At 41.2% G+C, this 22,123-nt stretch overlaps 1 protein-coding gene across 1 annotated transcript; it reads left to right on the top strand.

Moving 5' to 3' along the window:
- The first annotated feature begins 8,938 nt into the window (after nt 1-8,938).
- On the top strand, nt 8,939-21,200 carry LOC132851935 (NACHT, LRR and PYD domains-containing protein 3-like). The gene is made up of 8 exons (XM_060878914.1): nt 8,939-8,957; nt 9,394-11,179; nt 13,221-13,394; nt 14,138-14,311; nt 19,451-19,624; nt 19,963-20,136; nt 20,369-20,545; nt 20,702-21,200. The coding sequence occupies exons 1-8, from the start codon at nt 8,939-8,941 to the stop codon at nt 20,736-20,738; spliced, it is 2,715 nt and encodes a 904-aa protein (XP_060734897.1). The 3' UTR covers nt 20,739-21,200.
- Nucleotides 21,201-22,123: the final 923 nt, after the last annotated feature.

Here is a 22,123-nt window from a genome sequence, read left to right as displayed (position 1 = left end):
GCGCTAGAGAGCTTTTTTTTTTTTTAAATGGCTGTTTTTAGTGATTTTTCTGTTATAGCGCCACGAAGTGGCCAATCGCCATGATTTTTGACCTGTGACCTCAGTTTGACCTCTTTCACGTGTGTCCCAAGTTTGGTGTTGATAGCTCATTTAATTCTTGAGTTATTGACATATTAGTAAAACTGGCTCCTCACAGTCCAAACGTTTTGGGGCCCCTTAAGGACCCTGAATCAAAATTTTGACTTTTTTTTCGAGAATTATTGTCTTTGAGACTCCAGAGAATATTACTGCACTGGATTGGTCTTGATCAGGCGAAAAACCTAGGACTAGTTCGCAAAAGTAGGTTTCGGATAAAATGCGCAATAGCGAAATAATTTAATGGCAGAAATGAAATCGGAGATATACGTTTTTTAAGTCATGAGCCAAGGATTCCAATGATATAAAGCACTTGAGATTTGGACATAGGGGTTTTAGGATTTTGGGGGTTATGGGGACAAACACATTTTGGGGCGCTGAAGCGCCCCAAATTGTCCGATTCCGCTGAGATTTTGGCCCTGAGTAACTGTGACCAGTACTACCATCTGACCAAGTTTGAGCTCTCTAGGCCTTACGGTTTGGGCTGCACGACCGTTTCTAGGGCGGAATAATAATAATAATAATAATAATAATAATAATAATTAAAGCTGCAAGCAGCATTTCCCAGGTTCAAGCGTTTAAGGCCTTTGGATTGACATGACAATATATGTCATGTCATGCTACATATGTCATGCTACAGAGGGTGCCACAACATATCAAGTCAAGTCAAGTCAAGTCAAGAAGCTTTTATTGTCATTTCAACCATATATAGCTGTTGCAGTACATAGTGAAATGAGACAACGTTTCTCCAGGATCAAGGTGCTACATAAAACAAATACAGGGCTAAAGACTTGTAAGTAGTCTTAGCCACATAAAGTGCAACTGTGCAACTGGTGCAAACAGTGCAGGACAAGACAAACAAGACAGACAAGACAGTGCAGGACAAAAGACAGTGCAGGACAAAAGACAGTGCAGACACAAAGTTACAAGACAATACAAAAAGTACAAAAAATGCAGTACACAAAAGACAATAAATAGTAAACAGTAACAGAAACAGCGCCGACCGACCAGTGTTAATGCTGTATGTGAATACTGAATGTCCAAACAATATTTCATGCAGTAACATTAGAATGAACACAGTTTCTTAGCAGCAGGTCCTTGGGATAATATATAGAATTGTGCAAAAAAACGAGCAAATGTCTGAAATATTATATAGTATGTGCGAAATGGCTGAGATATTGTACAATATGTGCAAAAACGGCTGAAATGTTGGGACAGTTTGTGCAAAAACAGCAGAAAAGGTGTGCAAAACAGCATGTAAACAGTTTGCTGGATTGTAAGCAGCATGTAAACAGTTTGATGTGTCAGTGTGTGTGTTTTGTGTAGGTCTGTGCAGTCCATACAGATGATGTGTGTGTATGTTGTGCTCAGTGCAGTACAGTTCAGTTGTTGAGGAGTCTGATGGCTTGTGGGAAGAAACTGTTACACAGTCTGGTCGTGAGGGCCCGAATGCTTCGGTACCTTTTTCCAGATGGCAGGAGGGTGAAGAGTGTGTGTGAGGGGTGTGTGGGGTCATCCACAATGCTGTTGGCTTTGCGGATGCAGCGTGTGGTGTAAGTGTCTGTGATAGAGGGAAGAGAGACCCCAATGATCTTCTCCGCTGTCCTCACTATCCGCTGCAGGGTCTTGCGATCTGAGATGGTGCAGTTCCCGAACCAGACAGTGATGCAGCTGCTCAGGATGCTCTCAATGGTCCCTCTGTAGAACATGGTCAGGATGGGGGGAGGGAGATGTGCCTTTCTCAGCCTTCGTAGGAAGTAGACGCTGCTGGGCTTTCTTGGTGATGGCGCTGGTGTTGAGTGACCAGGTGAGGTTCTCCGCTAGATGAACACCAAGAAATTTGGTGCTCTTGACAATCTCTACAGGTGATCCGTCGATGTTCAGCGGAGAGTAGTCACTCTGTGCTCTCCTGAAGTCCACAACCATCTCTTTAGTTTTATCCACATTCAGAGAAAGGTTGTTGGCTCTACACCAGGCAGTTAGTTGTTGCACCTCCTCCCTGTATGCTGACTCGTCGTTCTTGTTGATGAGACCCACCACGGTCGTGTCATCGGCGAACTTGATGATATGATTCGATCTGTGCGTTGCTGCACAGTCGTGAGTCAGCAGAGTGAACAGCAGTGGACTGAGCACACAGCCTTGAGGAGCTCCAGTGTTCAGTGTGGTGGTGCTGGAGATGCTGTTCCCGATCCGGACTGACTGAGGTCTCCCAGTCAGGAAGTCCAGGATCCAGTTGCAGAGGGAGGTGTTTAGTCCCAGCAGGCTCAGCTTCCCAATCAGGTGCTGAGGGATGATTGTATTGAATGCTGAACTAAAGTATATGAACAGCATTCGTACATAAGTGTCTTTACTGTCCAGGTGGGTGAGGGCTAAGTGGAGAGCTGTGGCAATGGCATCGTCTGTGGAGCGGTTTGGACGATACGCGAACTGTAGGGGGTCCAGTGAGGGTGGTAGCTGGGTCTTGATGTGCCTCATGACGAGCTTCTCGAAGCACTTCATAACTATGGGTGTGAGTGCAACGGGACGATAGTCATTGAGGCAGGACACTGTAGACTTCTTTGGGACAGGAACGATGGTGGTAGTTTTGAGGCACGTAGGAACAACGGCGCTGCTCAGGGAAATGTTGAAGATGTCCGTAAAGACATCCGCTAGCTGTTCTGCACATTCTCTGAGCACCCTGCCAGGAATGTTGTCTGGTCCAGCAGCCTTCCGTGGGTTAACTCTGCATAGAGATTTCCTCACGTCGGCCGTGGATAGACAGAGTACCTGTTCGTCGGGGGGAGGGATGGACTTCCTCGGCGTTACGTTGTTCTGTACCTCGAAACGAGCGTAGAAATCGTTCAACGCGTCTGGGAGGGAGGCGTCGCTATCACAAGCAGGTGAAGCTGTCTTGTAGTTAGTGATCGCCTGTATGCCCTGCCACATGCGCCGGGTGTCTCCGCTGTCCTGGAAGTGGCTGTGGATTGTCTGGGCGTGTGCGCGCTTTGCCTCTCTGATGGCTCGGGACAGTTTGGCCCTTGCTGTTCTTAGGGCCGCCCTGTCCCCTGTTCTGAAGGCTAGGTCTCTAGTCCTCAGCAGAGCACGCACATTAGCAGTCATCCACGGCTTCTGGTTGGAGCGTGTAGTGATGGTCTTGGAGATGGTCACGTCATCAATGCACTTGCCGATGTAACTGGTCACTGATGATGCGTACTCCTCCAAGTTGACAGAGTCACCGTTGGTTGCAGCCTCCCTGAAGATATTCCAGTCAGTGCACTCAAAGCAGTCCTGAAGAGCAGAGGTGGCTCCTGCTGGCCAGGTTTTCACCTGCTTCATAACCGGTTTTGAGCGTCTGACGAGTGGTCTGTATGCTGGAATTAGCATAACAGTGATGTGGTCTGAGTAGCCGAGGTGGGGGCGGGGCTCCGCACGGTATGCGCCGGGAATGTTTGTGTAAACAAGATCCAGCGTGTTTTCACCTCTCGTAGCAAAGTCCACATGTTGATGGAATTTAGGGAGCACTGACTTGAGATTTGCATGGTTGAAATCTCCGGCGATGATAAAAAGTCCGTCGGGGTGAACATTCTGTAGGTCGCTAATAGCTCCATATAGCTCACTTAGCGCCTCTTTAGCATTAGCGCTAGGAGGAATGTAAACTCCGACAGTGTAAACAGTAGTAAATTCCCGTGGTAAATAAAATGGTCTGCATCTAACAGTCACAAACTCCACTGACGATGAGCAGTAACTAGAAACAAGCACAGAGTTCTTGCACCAATCCGTGTTGATATAAACACACACACCACCACCGCGAGTCTTACCGCACAGAGCTGCATTTCTGTCGGCTCTAAATGAAGTTAGCCCGTCCAGTTGAATGGCGGCGTCCGGAACTCTGTCGCTGAGCCACGTCTCCGTGAAAACAAACACGCAGCAGTTTCTAATCTCTCTCCGTGTAGAGCGTTCGAGTCGGATGTAGTCCAGTTTATTGTCCAGGGAGCAAACGTTGGCTAGTAGAATGGACGGGAGAGCCGGCCGGCTAGGGTTTGTTTTTAGCCTAGCACGGACCCCCGCCCGCTTACCGCGCTTCCGCTTCCTCGCGCACCGCTTTCGGCGTCCCCTCTCCTGGTCTCTGGTATCAGGCAGTACCGGGGACTGGAGGCCTGGTCTCCGCAGCAAGCCGAGGTCACGTAGCCTATACAGTACATCATCGTGCAGGTTGGTTGTTACACGATTTCTGTACTTTATTAGGTCCTGATGGTTGTATACATGAACACCGCTGTGCCTGGCATCCATGTAGAAGCAATGGTCGGGCTAAAAAACCGTGAGTAAAAACTTAGAAAATATAAATAGCACCGTATTGAATCCGGAGAGGCCGCTGCGTGCTACTGCCGCGCCGCTTGATTTTAAGTGCACTTGACTTTAAGTGCACTTGATATGAAGTGCACTTGATTAGAAGTGCACTCGATTCAAAGTGCACTTGATTTAAAGTGCATTTGAATTTAAGTCAAGATATCTATCTATCTATCTATCTATCATCTATCTATCTATCTAGCTCTGAGCATTTCTATCTATCTATCTATCTATCTATCTGTCTATTTATGACAATTTCTATCTATCTATCTATCTATGGCAATTTCTATCTATCTATCTATCTATCTATCTATCTATCTATCTATGAGTGGCTCTGAACCAGCACTCAAACTGCCTCTTCATATGAAGTGCACTTGATTCGAAGTGCACTTGATTTTAAGTGCACTTGATATGAAGTGCACTCGATTCGAAGTGCACTCGATTTTAAGTGCATTTGATATGAAGGGCACTTAATATGAAGTGCACTTGATTTTAAGTGCACTTGATTTTAAGTCAAGATATCTATCTATCTATCTATCTATCTATCTGAGTGGCTCTGAACCAGCACTCAAACTGCCTCTTGATATGAAGTGCACTTGATTCAAAGTGCACTTGATTTTAAGTGCACTTGACTCGAAGTGCACTTGACTCGAAGTGCACTTGACTCGAAGTGCACTTGACTCGAAGTGCACTTGACTCGAAGTGCACTTGACTCGAAGTGCACTTGACTCGAAGTGCACTTGACTCGAAGTGCACTTGACTCGAAGTGCACTTGACTCGAAGTGCACTTGACTCGAAGTGCACTTGATTTTAGATAGATAGATAGATAGAAATTGCCATAGATAGATAGATAGATAGATAGATAGATAGATAGATAGACAGAAATTGCCATAGATAGATAGATAGATAGATAGATAGATAGATAGATAGATAGATAGATAGTTAGATAGATAGATAGATAGATAGATAGATAGATAGGAATGCACAGAGATAGATAGATAGATAGATAGATAGATAGATAGATAGATAGATAGATAGAAATTGCCATAGATAGATAGATAGATAGATAGATAGATAGATAGATAGATAGAAATTGTCATAGATAGATAGATAGATAGATAGATAGATAGATAGATAGATAGATAGATAGATAGGAATGCTCAGAGATTTGATAAATAGATAGATAGATAGATAGATGATAGATAGATAGATAGATAGATAGATAGATAGATAGGAATGCTCAGAGATAGATAGATAGATAGATAGATAGATAGATAGATAGATAGATAGATAGATAGTCTGACACGTTTTTGCTGTATTTCATAAAAACATAAAGGTAGTAAGCTAATGTTATAAATATTACAAATTAATTATTACCGGTTAAAGCCCCGCCCATTTCAAGACAAGCCCCATTTCAAGATTTTGGCCCTGAGTAACTGTGACCAGTACTACCATCTGACCAAGTTTGAGCTCTCTAGGCCTTACGGTTTGGGTTGCACGACCGTTTCTAGGGCGGAATAATAATAATAATAATAATAATAATTAAAGCTGCAAGCAGCATTTCCCGGGTTCAAGCGTTTATGGCCTTTGGATTGACATGACAATATATGTCATGTCATGCTACATATGTCATGCTACAGAGGGTGCCACAACATATGCACTTGATATGAAGTGCACTTGATTCGAAGTGCACTTAAAATCAAGTGCACTTTGAATCAAGTTATCAAGTGCACTTCGAATCAAGTGCACTTCATATCAAGAGGCAGTTTGAGTGCTGGTTCAGAGCCACTCATAGATAGATAGATAGATAGATAGATAGATAGATAGATAGATAGATAGATAGATAGATAGATAGAAATTCTCAGAGATAGATAGATAGATAGATAGATAGATAGATAGAAATTCTCAGAGATAGATAGATAGATAGATAGATAGATAGATAGATAGATAGATAGATAGATAGATAGATAGATAGGAATGCTCAGAGATATGATAGATAGATAGATAGATAGATAGATAGATAGATAGATAGATAGATAGATAGATAGATAGGAATGCTCAGAGATAGATAGATAGATAGATAGATAGATAGATAGATAGATAGATAGATAGATAGATAGATAGATAGGAATGCTCAGAGATAGATAGATAGATAGATAGATAGATAGATAGATAGATAGATAGATAGATAGGAATGCTCAGAGATATGATAGATAGATAGATAGATAGATAGATAGATAGATAGATAGGAATGCTCAGAGATAGATAGATAGATAGATAGGAATGCTCAGAGATAGATAGATAGATAGATAGGAATGCTCAGAGATAGATAGATAGATAGATAGATAGATAGATAGATAGATAGATAGATAGATAGTCTGACACGTTTTTGCTGTATTTCATAAAAACATAAGGGTAGTAAGCTAATGTTATAAATATTACAAATTAATTATTATCGGTTAAAGCCCCGCCCATTTCAAGACAAACTACTTCCGGGTTAGGCCCCACCCACTCAGAGAATCAGAATCAGAATCTTTGCCTTACAAATTGGGTTTTTAGACTGTTGGGGGCGCTAGAGAGCTTTTTTTTTTTTTTTAATGGCTGTTTTTAGTGATTTTTCTGTTATAGCGCCACGAAGTGGCCAATCGCCACGATTTTTGACCTGTGACCTCAGTTTGACCTCTTTCACGTGTGTCCCAAGTTTGGTGTTGATAGCTCATTTAATTCTTGAGTTATTGACATTTTAGTAAAACTGGCTCCTCACAGTCCAAACGTTTTGGGGCCCCTTAAGGACCCTGAATCAAAATTTTGACTTTTTTTCGAGAATTATTGTCATTCAGACTCCAGAGAATATTACTGCACTGGATTGGTCTTGATCAGGCGAAAAACCTAGGACTAGTTCGCAAAAGTAGGTTTCGGATAAAATGCGCGATAGCGAAAAAATTTAATGGCAGAAATGAAATCGGAGATATACGTTTTTTAAGTCATGAGCCAAGGATTCCAATGATATAAAGCACTTGAGATTTGGACATAGGGGTTTTAGGGGTTTAGGGGTTATGGGGACAAACGCGTTGAGGGGCGCTGAAGCGCCCCAAATTGTCCGATTCCGCTGAAACTTTGGCCCTGAGTAACTGTGACCAGTACTACCATCTGACCAAGTTTGAGCTCTCTAGGCCTTACGGTTTGGGCTGCACGACCGTTTCTAGGGCGGAATAATAATAATAATAATAATAATAATAAAATTCCTAACAAAAACAATAGGTTTCCAGCGCTTCGCGTTTGAACCCTAAATATACTAATATTAATGCTGCTATATTAGACGCGTACTGCCTACTGGGGCCGGTGTAGAAGAGTCTGTTGTCTGTTTATAGAGGGAATAAAGAAAAGATTAAAAAGATCATATTAGTAACTAGTATCTGACTAAAAAATAAACTACATTACGGTCAATTATGTATTAATACTCTGCTGGAAAAACAATAAAAACATCACATAAATTCTTCAGATTTTATAAACTGATTTGTTATTATAATGGAAATTGTATTGATTGTAATGGAAACTATTCTGTGGGTCTTTACTGGTATGTGATGGGATCGTTGGGTGAGATGTTATCTGGCAGATGTGAACCAATATAACCCCAATTAAACAGAAATAATGCCCAAAACACACCACAAAAATGAATGTTACTTGTTTTATTGGTAAAGGCTAATGGTTTCTAATTGTATTTTAATTGAAACCATTAGAATCTCGAAGGTTCCTATTGTTTTTTTTTCCATCAGGATACCCAAATATGTGAACTGAAAAATTGGTTAACGTGTCTTAATATTTTTAAAATAATGTTGTAAATTAAACACATGACCCATGCTGTACACATGAGTTAGTTTACTTTATTCATTATAAAATCTATCTGTACTTTTAAATTAGTAATAATTACCTTTGATGGTAAAATTGGAAGACGCACGTTTCACCTTCCGAAACTCTGTAGGAGTGTCAGGAATTTCTCTCTTTAAAAGAAAGTTTTGAAGCTGTACATAAAATTGAAAGGAATCCATACTGCTATCACAAATCCAGCACATGCGCAGAAAAAAACTGATCCCAGGCAAACAGACTGTCGTAAAACGTCGGCGATGACAGGAAGTGACGTCATTTAGCACATGCGCGGAACCGATCGTGTTGCTGTACGGATTGAGTAGCGACTTGGCCAATACATCTGATTCTGATTCTGATTCCCTTTCTTTCCTTTCACCGAAGCATTAGTCATTTCTGTAGAGTGAACTTCTTTCTCCTTGCGCTCACGTCTCTTTCTCCTTCCGTTTGAAGAATTGTGAGCGACTGTAACGGAGTTCAAAAGAACATTAATAATAATTATATTCATGGTGTTGAATTACATGAAATTAGAGGATAAATTAAGTCAAATGGTGTTTTGGCGCCCCTAGTGGTTAATGCATTGCAGACGTTTATTATTTTGTCCTTGCAGAAAATGGCTGACACTGCCGCAGGTAAGCTTGTTTCTCTTCTCTCTGTTTATGGTGCTTTTATAAAGGCGACAATAACGTGTTTAATATGAATTTTTCCAATATAAAGACTTGTAGTAATTATATCAACAAATGTACAGGAGTTGGATGGGTTTATATGTCTGATGGAAACTTTGTTGACTAATTATTGTGGTGCCTCAGAGCTCTGAGTCATGACTTTATTCCATCAGCTTCACTTTAGAGAGAGGAAATAGTTTTAGATATGAACACTTTTAGTTTTAAATGTAATTTTAATATCATGTTGTATCTGTTCATGGTACAGCTTCTGGTTACTCTGTACAATGATCCTGTTCCTTCAGTAATATTTAATACATTAATCAGGAATGAACAGCAGCAACTAAAATAAATGTACATTTTATATTGAGCTCAGTGATTCTGCATTAAAACATATTATTACTTTGTTTATTAGAACTCGACTCTGTGTATCAGACAAAGTTGAAGTCCAATCTGAGAGAGAAGTTTAAAAGAATTAATGAAGGAATCTCACAGCATGGAAGCTCAGCACTTCTGAATGAGATCTACACTGAGCTCTACATCACAGAGGGTTGGAGTGGAGACGTCAATAATGAACATGAGGTGAGACAGATTGAGGCAGCGTCCAGGAGACCAGCAACACAGGAGAAACCCATCAAATGTAATGAGATCTTTAAAGACAAGTCCATCAGAACTGTGCTGACTAAAGGAGTTGCTGGAATTGGAAAAACAGTCTCTGTGCAGAAGTTCATTCTGGACTGGGCTGAAGGAGAAGTAAATCAGGACGTCTTCTTCATGTTTCCACTTCCCTTTAGAGAGCTGAATCTGATGAAGCAGAAAAATCTCAGTCTGATGAAACTTCTTCATCACTTTTTCCCAGAAATAAGAAAACTAGAATCAATAGACTGTGACTCCTACAAAGTGGTGTTGATCTTTGATGGTCTGGATGAGTGTCGACTTCCTCTAAATTTCCAGAAGAATGAGATATTGTGTGATGTGACAGAGTCAGCCTCAGTGGATGTGCTGCTGACGAACCTCATCAAGGGGAATCTGCTTCCCTCTGCTCTCCTCTGGATAACCACAAGACCAGGAGCAGCCAATCAGATCCCTCCTGAGTGTGTAGACCAGGTAACAGAGGTACGAGGCTTCAGTGATCCTCAGAAAGAGGAGTACTTCAGGAAGAGGATCAGTGATCAGAGCCTGGCCAATAACATCATCACTCACCTGAAGTCTTCAAGAAGCCTCTACATCATGTGTCACATCCCAGTCTTCTGCTGGATCTCAGCCACTGTTCTAGAGAGAATGTTGGGTGAAGCAGAGGGTGGAGAGATCCCCAAGACTCTGACTCAAATGTTCACACACTTCCTGATCTTTCAGATCAAACACAAGGACCAAAAGTACCATCAGAAATGTGACCCTGATCCTCAGCAGACCAGAGAGAGTATCATGGCACTGGGAAAACTGGCTTTCCACCAGCTGGAGAAAGGAAACCTGATCTTCTATGAGGAAGACCTGAGAGAGTGTGGCATTGATGTCAGAGAAGTGTCAGTGTACTCAGGAGTGTGTACCCAGATCTTCAGAGAGGAGTTTGGGCTTCACCTGGGGAAGGTGTTCAGCTTCGTACATCTGAGTGTTCAGGAGTTTCTGGCTGCTTTATATGTATTTTTCTGCTTTATTTTAAGAAATACAAATGTGCTTGTGGGGCAAAGCACTGGACTTTTTAATTTCTTCAGAAATCCAAACCTGTCTGATCTCCTCAGGAGTGCAGTGGACAAGGCCTTACAGAGTGAGAATGGACACCTGGACCTGTTCCTCCGCTTCCTTCTGGGTCTCTCACTGGAGACCAATCAAACTCTTTTACGAGACTTAATGCCACAGACAGGAAGCAGATCTCACAGCAAACAGGAAACAGTGAAGTACATCAAGGAGAAGATCAGGGAGAATCCATCTCCAGAGAAATCCATCAATCTGTTCCACTGTCTGAATGAACTGAATGATGATTCTCTACTGCAGGAAGTACAAACATACTTGAACAGAGGAGGTAACAGTCGTCTCAGTAGAATCAGACTCTCTCCTGCTCAGTGGTCAGCTCTGGTGTTTGTGTTACTGACCTCAGAACAGAAGCTGGATGTGTTTGATTTGAGGAAATATGATCCATCACATGAAGGTCTTCTGAGGCTGCTGCCAGTGGTCAAAGCCTCCAGAAAAGCTGAGTGAGTATTTTTATTTATAACTGTATTACTGCATGGTTTATTATTTTAATGTAACACTGAACTGCACTGTTTGGATTAATGTTAGTTAATAGTTCCTCTAATCATCTTTAAACAAACCTCTGGTACTTTTACAGAAGATTGTTTCACTTTTTACACTAACATGTTATATCTGAACTGAGGGCTGGGCCACATGGACAAAATCTTATAACATCAAATGAGTCATTTTATAGCTTTTATATATGAATCATGAAAAATTTAGTGTTCTCTAAAATTTATGTAAAAATATCTCTACAAAATAACTGCATGCATTTAAGAACTAAAGACATTTCTGAACTAAACACCAGTGAAAGACTTTTTCTTTTCTGTTTATATTGAAAGTGACATTTAACAAAAGTCTCACAGATGAGAAAAACATCAGACTGACAAAATGGGATCAATATGGAGAGAAAATATAAAAAGTAAATATTAAAACACTCTGATGTCCTTCAAGTATCTCTTTATGTTGAAGTTCCTCATCTTTTGTTGTGTGTGACACAGTGTTGTGGGGAGATTCACTCTGTCATGGCTTTTTTCCTCAATTGTTCTTTCTAATAAAAATAAAACATAAATGCTTTTTAAAAATTTAACCCAATATGAAGGAAAAACAAAAGTCTCCTTCAGTCTGCACTACTGCTAAACTTTACCAAGGACTGAGCTCGTGGTAAATAAAACATCAATCATCATTTTGGACCTCGACACATTGGACAGACGAAGTGGGAAAATGTTCAGCTTTATCTTCTTATTATGTTAGAAACAAGCTAGGCAGCTAACTCAGATGTGTGATGAAGATTTTCTTTCTCTAACACTGAACTGTTTGTAGAGGATGGAGTTGAAATATGAAGACTTTTATTTTGATGGGGTTCTTTTTTCTTTGCTTATCAAGTGTACAAGCAGGTAAAAAGAGAGAGGATGAATAATGTGTCACAGGTGAGTGTAGTGTCGTGACCGCTGTTATTAAAAAGTCCTGTTTTGTTCTACTTGGAGCTCGACAAAGACACCAAACTGTTAATGACCGATCACATTCTTGTTCTTGGGTCGTGATTGTTGTTAATCTGTTGTGGTTGAATTATAGACACAGTTTTTTGTCTGGTTCACTGCATCAGAAGATGGTGGATGTGGTAAAAACAGACGGTGAACACAAAGACGGTTGCACGTGATGGTCGGTCAGGTTTATCACCGTTACTGTTGAAGAGACGTCAGGTTTCGTTCTTTAGAAACTTTCTGTGTATTTTGGAGATTTTAAGCTGTGGACTGTGTTTGTATTTATAAGCAGCTGTAGTGAATCTATATTTTTGTTGTACAACGTTGTAACAGACTGGTTTTGTTCTCTGTTCATCATTATGTACTGATAAAATATTACACATTGGTACACTACATTCTACCATGTCACTTATAGCCACCTGAAGCCCACCTACACAAATCCTTTAGTGTAACACACAGTAGTGTTGTGTTAGATTTTTACCTACAAGGTGGGTTAGATTTCCTGCTATGTGTATAGTCAGTGTTTTAGATTTAACAAACGAATGTCTGTGTGTTGATCCATCTAAAGCTAATACTTGTGTATATACAGTGTCACTCATTTAAAGGTAAGAAGTTTGACTTTGTTTATTTCTGATGCTGTGTGCAGTCGTGCTGATGTTTAACTGGTAGTGTACAGCTGTATAATTCTTTATGTTCTGTAATAAAATGCACTGTATCTGCAGTGTTGGTTGCAGAAACTTGAACACAGATCAGAGTGTAGTGTTTGTAGGCTGCTCGCTCTCACATGTGTGTGTTATGTACATGACCTAATGGTCTTATAATAAACTGTAGCTGAGAGATTGTGGAGTGCAGAAAGACGTCCCTGCTCCTGTAAATGTGCTGATGTGGTGTCCTGTCCTCTGATTTGTGTGTGTGACACAAACACACTGACATTTCTGTTACATCTTCAACTTTAGCTGGATTATGGCTGTGTTTGTGTGTTTGAGATCAGTGTTCTGATATTTCATCATTTCTCTTCCAGTCTGCGTCACTGTAATCTGATAGGGGAAAGCTGTAGAGTTCTGTCCTCAGTTCTCAGCTCAAACTCCTCCAGTCTGAGAGAACTGAACCTGTGTTACAGTAAACTGCAGGATTCAGGAGTGAAGCTGCTCTCTGATGGACTGAAGAATCCACACTCTACACTGGAGATACTGTGGTACACACACACACACACACACACACACACACACACACACCAACACATACACACACACATACAAACACACACACCAACACATACACACACCAACACATACACACACCAACACATACACACACCAACACATACACACACCAACACACACTCTCTCTCTCACACACACACACACACACACACACACACACAGTGTTTAAGCTGCTTTGTAAATGTATTTAGTGAAGGTGACTGATGGATAAACACTGAGAGTGAGATCCACATCCTGGGAGCAGCGACACTAAAAGCAGTTTGACTGAAGCTTCTTCTTATTAAAATTCACCTTAAGGAAGTCAGCATTTGTTGATGATAAATAAATATTTGAGATGATATTAAAATGATTGTGGATGTCACAGGTAACCAGTACAGTTCCTGTACAATAGGAGTGATTTGGTTACTAACTGTAATGTATAAAGGGTTTTTTAGTGAAATACATAAAAGAGCGTTACATTAATCTAATCTACTTGGAATGATTGAATGTAGAAAAAGTTTTTCTGTTTATTCTTTACATTAAAATGGACAAATGATAAAATGTGACTTTAGAGATATTATTGATGTGAGGAACAAAGCTGAGGTCAGAGTCGACTATTACACCCAGATTTCTAACCTGTATCCCAGCTCATTGTGTTCAGGTAGACACTTTATTTCTCACTGATGGAAACACCTCATTTCACTATAAATCAAACACTTCATCATTTCTCTTCCAGGCTGTGTGAGTGTAATCTGACAGAGGAAAGCTGTAGAGTTCTGTCCTCAGTTCTCAGCTCAAACTCCTCCAGTCTGAGAGAACTGGACCTGAGTAACAATAAACTGCAGGATTCAGGAGTGAAGCTGCTCTCTGATGGACTGAAGGATCCACACTGTATACTGGAGAAACTGTGGTACACACACACACATACCATACAAGCACATCACACACACACACACACACACACAGTGTTTAAGCTGCTTTGTAAGTATTTAGTGAAGGTGACTGATGGATAAACACTGAGAGTGAGATCCACATCCTGGGAGCAGTGACAATAAAAGCAGTTTGACTGAAGCTTCTTCTTATTAAAATTCACCTTAAGGAAGTCAGCATTTGTTGATAAATAAATATTTGAGATGATATTAAAATGATTGTGGATGTCACAGGTAACCAGTACAGTTCCTGTACAATAGGAGTGATTTGGTTACTAACTGTAATGTATAAAGGGTTTTTTTGTGAAATACATAAAAGAGCGTTACATTAATCTAATCTACTTGGAATGATTGAAGGTAGAAAAAGTTTTTCTGTTTCTTCTTTACATTAAAATGGACAAATTCTTTCAGTGTTCCTCAAATGATAAAATGTGACTTTATGCCCCTTTTCCACCAAAAAGACCCGGGTGCTGGTTCAGAGCTAGTGCTGGTGCCTGTTCAAAGTTAGTTCCACTAGCGAACCTTCTAAGAACCGGTTTGTCTTTCCACCGGCTAGAGAGCATCACAGAGCCGAGTCTGACGTCACTGTATACGTGTCACATGTCCCAGCGCAGCAACTTTAGCGCAGCAGCGGCAAACACATCAACAATGGCGGATGTTGCTTTACTGTTAATGCTCATGGCTTTGTGAACCTACATTAACACCCAAACGTGACGAATCCAACGTGTACGTGCAGCTCCATGTAATCTGTATAAACGGAGGTTGTTATGGAGAAAGTACATAACGTTATTTTATCATTAACACAGAAAAAAGTTAGCCTTAGCATGTAGCTACTTACTATCATGTGTGCTGATAATGTATCATATCGCGGTAAAGTAAAAGTGTATTAAACCGAGTCTGAAATAAGCGTAACAAACAGTCCATGAGGAGAACAAATCACATGCAAATCTGAAGAAGCAATAATCCAAAGAGCAAAAACAGGGTCAATAGTGATAAATATCAACATCAGAAACAAAGCTAATTCACACCATGTAGAAACCCCCCCCCCCCCCTTAATCCTCTTACCGGGACTGATTACTCCGCCACCTGCTTCCAATCACCCACTTCCTATATAAACTGCACTTGAACTTGACCTCAGTGCGAAGATTTGCCATGGCTGTCAGTCTGAGCGTTCTCTGTCCTGTGATTACCCGGTTTATTACTTTTTGTTTTCCCTGTCTGTCGTTTGTTTGCCGCCTGCCCTGAACTACTGCCTGTACTTCGATTGCCTGTACTACACATTGCAAGGCATCTCTGTGGCCCCGAACCCAACACCGCCGGTGTCGTCACCAGCAACCTCCTACGCAGTCTTCTCGGCCGCTAACCCACGGCTCGTCTTCCCGGACAAGTTCAACGGAGATCCAGAGAAATGCAAGGGCTTCCTGATGCAGTGCTCGCCCTTTGTCATGCAACAGACTGATGAGACTGCCTACAGGGAGGAGATCCAGCAACTAGCCACATGGTGCAATGACAATTGCTTGCTCCTGAATCAGAATCAGAAAGAGCTTTATTACCAAGGTTCATTACCAAGGACGTTGAATTACAAGTGGGCGCACGACACAGCGAGCTACTCCGGTTCCACGTCGTAACCTCTCCTCGCCATCCTCTCATCTTGGGACTGCCATGGCTGAAACTTCACAATCCGGTCATCTCATGGAGAGAGCCACGAATAATTAACTGGGATGAAGCCTGCTCTCAACACTACCAGCCCTCTAAAACACGCCTCCAAATTAACTCCGTGATTACCACTCCTGTTGTTCCCGGCCTCCCTGTTGAATATCACGACCTCGCAGAAGCCTTCAGCAAGGGCAAAGCCCCCGAGCTTCCACCACATTGACCCAGCGACTGCTGTATTGAGCTCCTGCCCAACACCACTCCACCCAAGGGGAGAATTTTCCCACTGTCACAACCTGAATCTGAGGCTATGAATAAGTATATTGAGGAGGAGTTAAAGAAGGGGTTCATCTGACATTCTGTGTCTCCAGCATCATCGGGGTTCTTCTTTGTGAAGAAGGAGGATGGAGGGCTCCTTCTGATGCGGAGATGAATGGAAAACCGCCTTTTCTACCCAGTCCGGGCAATACAAATATTTGGTCATGCCGTTCTGCCTTTCTAACAGTGTTCCAGTCCTTTATCATCGATGTTTTCCGTGATATGCTGGACCACTGGGTTATTGTCTACATTGACGACATCCTCGTTTACTCAGACGCAAGAAGAACACATCCAACACGTAAGGGCCATGCTGAGACGTTTTTCATAAAACCTCAACATCGTTCTTGGGTTACGTCATTTCTGCCAAGGGGGTCGCGATGGACGATTCAAAAGTACAAGTGGTGTTGAATTGGCCTCGACCTCAAACCATCAATGAACTGCAAAGTTTCCTTGGGTTTGCAAACTTTTACCGCCCCTTCATCCGTGGGTTCAGCACTATAGCCGCACCTCTCACATCCATGACCAAAAAGGCACCGTCTTGCCTTGCCTGGTCACCCGAGGCCATTATAGCCTTCCAGCTGCTGAAGGAGAGTTTCCCATTCTCCATCACCCTGATCCTACCCGGCCATTTATTGTCGAAGTTATTGTCGGGGCGATCCTTTCTCAGCATCAGGGTCCGGCTAATAAGATGTATCCGTGTGCGTACTTTTCCTGAAAACTGTCACCCACAGAGCGTAACTACGATGTTTATTATGTTTATCAAATTATTGGCCATGAAGACAGCATTCGAGGAATGGCGGTTTACACCTGTTTACAGTCCTCACTGACCACAAGAATCTAGAATATTTACGCTCGGCCAAACAAATGAACCTCTGCCAAGCACAATGGGAAATGTTCTTCACCCGTTTCCAGTTTCCAGTCACTTACAGACCGGGATCCAAAAACACTAAAGCTGACGCACTTTCTCGTCTGTACAATGAGCCGAACCAGGACACTCTTACGGAAACCATCATCCCTGAAACCCAGGTCGTCGCTCCTATTCAGTGGGACATTATGACTGAGATCTCTCAAGCTAATGCACTGTCTCCTCCTCCTGAAGACTGTCCTCCCACCAAAACGTATGTGTCCGAAGATTTACGTTCTGCCCTCCTCGAACTACTGCACACCTCACCCAGTTCCGGTCATCCCGGCATTACGGCCACCATTTACTTTGCTCGGAATAAGTTTTGGTGGCCCTCTCTGTCCGAAGATGCAAGGAACTTTGAAAAGAACTGCGCCGTCTGTAACACCTCCAAAGCCTCACATGAACTCCCGGCCGGCCTGCTGCAGCCCTTACCTATCCCACAACGACCCTGGTCCCACATAGCCGTCGACTTCATCACCGACTGGCCTAAATCCAATGGCTGCACCGTAATCCTCACCGTTTCTCAAAAGCTTTCCGTCTGATACCACTCCAGAAACTTCCCACAGCATTCGAAACAGCTGAAACCCTCTGCAACTACATGTTTCGTTTCTACGGCTTAACCGAAGACATTGTTTCCGACAGAGGGCCACAATTCACATCATGTGTGGTCATCCTTCTTCAAGCAGCTGAACGTTAACATCAGTCTCACCTCTGGATACCACCCACAGGCCAACGGGCAGACGGAACGTATGAACCAAGAACTCACTCGCTTCCTCCGCTCCTACTGCCAAAACAACCAAGCTGATTGGAGCAGGTACTTCATGTGGGCAGAATATGCTCAAAACCCGCTCATCAAACCAGCCACGGGCATCACACCCTTTCAGTGCATACTCGGATATCAGCCACCCTTGTTCCCGTGGTCCGGGGAGCCCTCTGATCTACCAGCAGTTCCAATAATCTACACACACAATAATCTACTTGGAATGATTGTAGAAAAAGTTTCTGTATCTTCTTTACATTAAAATGGACAACTTCTTTCAGTGTTCCTCAAATGATAAAATGTAACTTTAGAGATATTATTGATGTGAGGAACAAAGCTGAGGTCAGAGTTGACTATTACACGCACAGGGTTCCCTGGAAAACCTGGAAATCCTGGAAAATTAATGACCAATGTTCCAGTCCTTGAAAACTCATTGGAAAATTAGAGAAAACATAAATTGTCCTGGAAAAAATCTTGTCCTGGAAAATTATTATTTTTAAATGTTCTTGTTCATTTAAAGAACAGTTTACAACTGGTCGAAACAATTAACGTTAGTAACAGAAAGCACTCTGTTCAGGGACGCTGAGTTTTGACTGGTTTGTTATGCTGTTTAATCTCGCTGTGACGGATGACGCTGTCTTGTGTTGGCGGTTTCAGCTGCTAGGAATGGTTTAAGTGCTCGCATGTTTTCAGCAAATGGTGAAGCAGGTTATATTAACCTTGTTAATCTGAATATCATGTGCAAGGGGAATGCACAGCAAACTAAAGCATGCATGAAGGCATTGGCCTGAGAAAGGAAAGGGTATTAATATGTGCGGTCTTTTTATTTTATAAATGTTAAAATTTCATTCACATGACAAATTCTGTTTAAAAGTAATCCATCCACACAGTCCCCAAACCTGTTTTATGAGTGATATAAGAAGTCATAACTAGATATTCTACTGACACGATGCACAGAAAATCATACATTGAACAATTATTTGCATGCTCAAAGTGCAGCACAGACTAGTGTTGTAAACATAAGGCGAAGGCCGGTAACATAATAGGTTTACTTATATAAACCTAAAAAGAGTTTAACTTCAGAAGCTTTGTGTGTGTGTATCTGGTGTTTTTCTAATTTTATAGTTAAGTAATAGCCATAAAGTGCACGTTGTTTTTAAGACTTCTGGAGAGAAGAACATATTACTTTAGGCCGTGAATCTGTGATCCTTGTCTTTTTTCCCCTAAATTTGAAATGTCCTGAAAAAGTCCTGGAAAATGATCTCTGAAAAAGAGTGGGAACCCAGATTTCTAACCTGTATTAGAGGCTGACATTTTTTCGGTATTCCCGCGGGTCACAGGAATCCCACGGAGGGGTTTGAAAATCTCTCATGTCACCCTATAACCTGTATCCAAGCTCATTGTGTTCAGGTAGACACTTTATTTCTCACTGATGGAAACACCTCAATTCACTATAAATCAAACACTTTATCATTTCTCTTCCAGTCTGTGTGAGTGTAATCTGACAGAGGAAAGCTGTAGAGTTCTGTCTTCAGTTCTCAGCTCAAACTCCTCCAGTCTGAGAAAACTGGACCTGAGTAACAATAAACTGCAGGATTCAGGAGTGAAGCTGCTCTCTGATGGACTGAAGGATCCACACTGTACACTGGAGATACTGTGGTACACACACACACACACACACACGTATAAAGGGTTTTTAGTGAAATACATAAGTGTTACATTAATCTAATCTACTTGGAATGATTGAATGTAGAAAAAGTTTTTCTGTTTCTTCTTTACATTAAAATGGACAAATTCTTTCAGTGTTCCTCAAATGATAAAATGTGACTTTAGAGATATTATTGATGTGAGGAACAAAGCTGAGGTCAGAGTCGACTATTACACCCAGATTTCTAACCTGTATCCCAGCTCATTGTGTTCAGGTAGACACTTTATTTCTCACTGATGGAAACACCTCATTTCACTATAAATCAAACACTTCATCATTTCTCTTCCAGGCTGTTTCAGTGTAATCTGACAGAGAAAAGCTGTAGAGTTCTGTCCTCAGTTCTCAGCTCAAACTCCTCCAGTCTGAGAGAACTGGACCTGAGTTACAATAAACTGCAGGATTCAGGAGTGAAGCTGCTCTCTGATGGACTGAAGAATCCACACTGTACACTGGAGATACTGAGGTACACACACACACACACACACACACACACACACACACACACACAGTTTTAATAAACACTACAACATCCAGTTCTCCTCTGTGGTAACTGTAATTGTAGTGATCTGATATATTGTCATTGTTGTGTGTGTGAGATGGAGAGTAAATGTACTGTATATAAAGATTTTGTGTAGTTCATGTTTTCAATACTAAAACTGAGTGTGTTAAGTGTGAGAAGGTTTTCTTTCTTGCAGGATGATTAACTGCAGTATTACAGATGAAGGTTGTGCTGCTCTGGCTTCAGCTCTGAGGTCAAACTCCTCATCACACCTGAGAGAACTGAATCTGTACAATAATAAACCAGGAGAATCAGGAGTGAAGCTGCTCTCTGATCTACTGAAGGATCCACACTGTAAACTGGAGACACTACAGTGAGTTACTGACTTACTGTCTCTTTACTGTATGATATTGAGTAATATTCACTGTGTGCTGTAAAATGTCACATCTAATGTGTGTATTTATGCTTCTGTTGTTCATAAGCAATGTGTTTAAATGTGTCTGTAATTCTGTCCTGTTGTGTTTTTCAGCATTAAGTATAAGACACTCACCAGGTCTGGTGTATGACAGGAGTCTCTCCTCAGACCTTTTTTCCAGAATAAATCAGTTATGGTGGTGAAGCGTTAGAACACGTCCCACATTTCCAGCAGTTTGGGAGCTGAATCATTCATATTCAGATGTAGAAGATCCATAACATTAACTGTGACTGATCACATCCTTTTATCCTCTCAGCTACAACTTCACACTTTAACATCTTTTACAATCCAAAGTCAAATCCTTCAGCATCTACACACAACACAGAGATATCATCACATCATCACACTGATTACACAAACACACATCCATGTGTTACAGATGTTTAGAGATTATTTTTATCTCTTTAATTGGATCTCAAATTAGTTTCTCCACAGATGATTGACTCACAGTTGTGATCTTGATTTATTTATTTTCCTTTAAAAGTGTCTTCTTTTCAAACCCTTTTCACCAAACACTTTTAAAATCTTTATTAAAATTCCTTTAAACATTAAAGGAATCTTTTTTTTGTAGTTGATCTATTTTTCTATATTTCAATTTCTTCTTTCTTAATTTCCTCATGACATTTTTTATCTTGGTTGCATCTTGTTTTTATATAATTTAACTTCTTATTTTTTCCTCTTTCCACCATATATTTTGCTTTATTTCTTCATTTTGCCCCCTCGAGTTCTTTCTCCTCCCTTTTTTATATTTTTGTTCTCTTCAATTCATGCTCAAATTTTTTAAAATGTACTTTACTTGTTATTTCTCTTTTCTTTCTTTCTTTCTTTCTTTCTTTCTCCCATTCTACAATATTTAATTACAACTGTTTAATTAAAAATCTAACATTATCTTCCTCATTCATTTCATTTCCTTTTTCTTTTTATATAATTTCTCAACTTAAAATCTTTTTTTTTTTTTTTTTTAACTTTCTGTATTTAGAATCCATACACTTTGTCCCCTTTCTACATTATTCCAGTCTTAAAAAATAAAAACTCATGATACTCAAACTTGTTTCCTTATATCTGATTTTGTCTGTAAAGTTTCCCTTTCGAGGGAACGAGACGCTGCATCAGTGCTGACGCTATGGGAACGCTTCTGTGAGGAAGTTGTGTCTGAAGCTCTGTGTGCACACACACCATTTTAATGGCTCGGGAAGGACACATGATGGAGTGATTACGCGCCAGCAAGTGCATATACTGTAAGGGCATTTACGTCACACTACTCCAGCTTCTTTGTCTTCAGGAAGCGCTCTGTGTATCTGTGTCAATTGTTTGTCCTGTCTGTCTAGTACAGGGTGAGAAAAATATATATTTTAGGGAAAGCTAGGCGAGGAAAAAATATGTTGCAAACTAAGCATTTTAAGGAATGAGTGCATCTGTGGCCCTGCTTTATCACAGGGGACAACACGCACTCTCTTTGTGTTTGGGAGAGGCGCA

The sequence above is a fragment of the Tachysurus vachellii genome, chromosome 10 (assembly GCF_030014155.1).
Source record: "Tachysurus vachellii isolate PV-2020 chromosome 10, HZAU_Pvac_v1, whole genome shotgun sequence".
Lineage (NCBI taxonomy): Eukaryota > Metazoa > Chordata > Actinopteri > Siluriformes > Bagridae > Tachysurus > Tachysurus vachellii.
This window is presented reverse-complemented; position numbering and strand designations above follow the sequence as displayed.

What these genes read in the sequence shown, in the direction of transcription:
- LOC132851935 (XM_060878914.1), top strand. An exon ending in TCTACACTGGAGATACTGTG is followed by an intron (nt 13,395 to 14,137) that starts GTACACACACAC and finishes TTTCTCTTCCAG; the next exon opens with GCTGTGTGAGTGTAATCTGA. An exon ending in TGTACACTGGAGATACTGAG is followed by an intron (nt 20,137 to 20,368) that starts GTACACACACAC and finishes TCTTTCTTGCAG; the next exon opens with GATGATTAACTGCAGTATTA.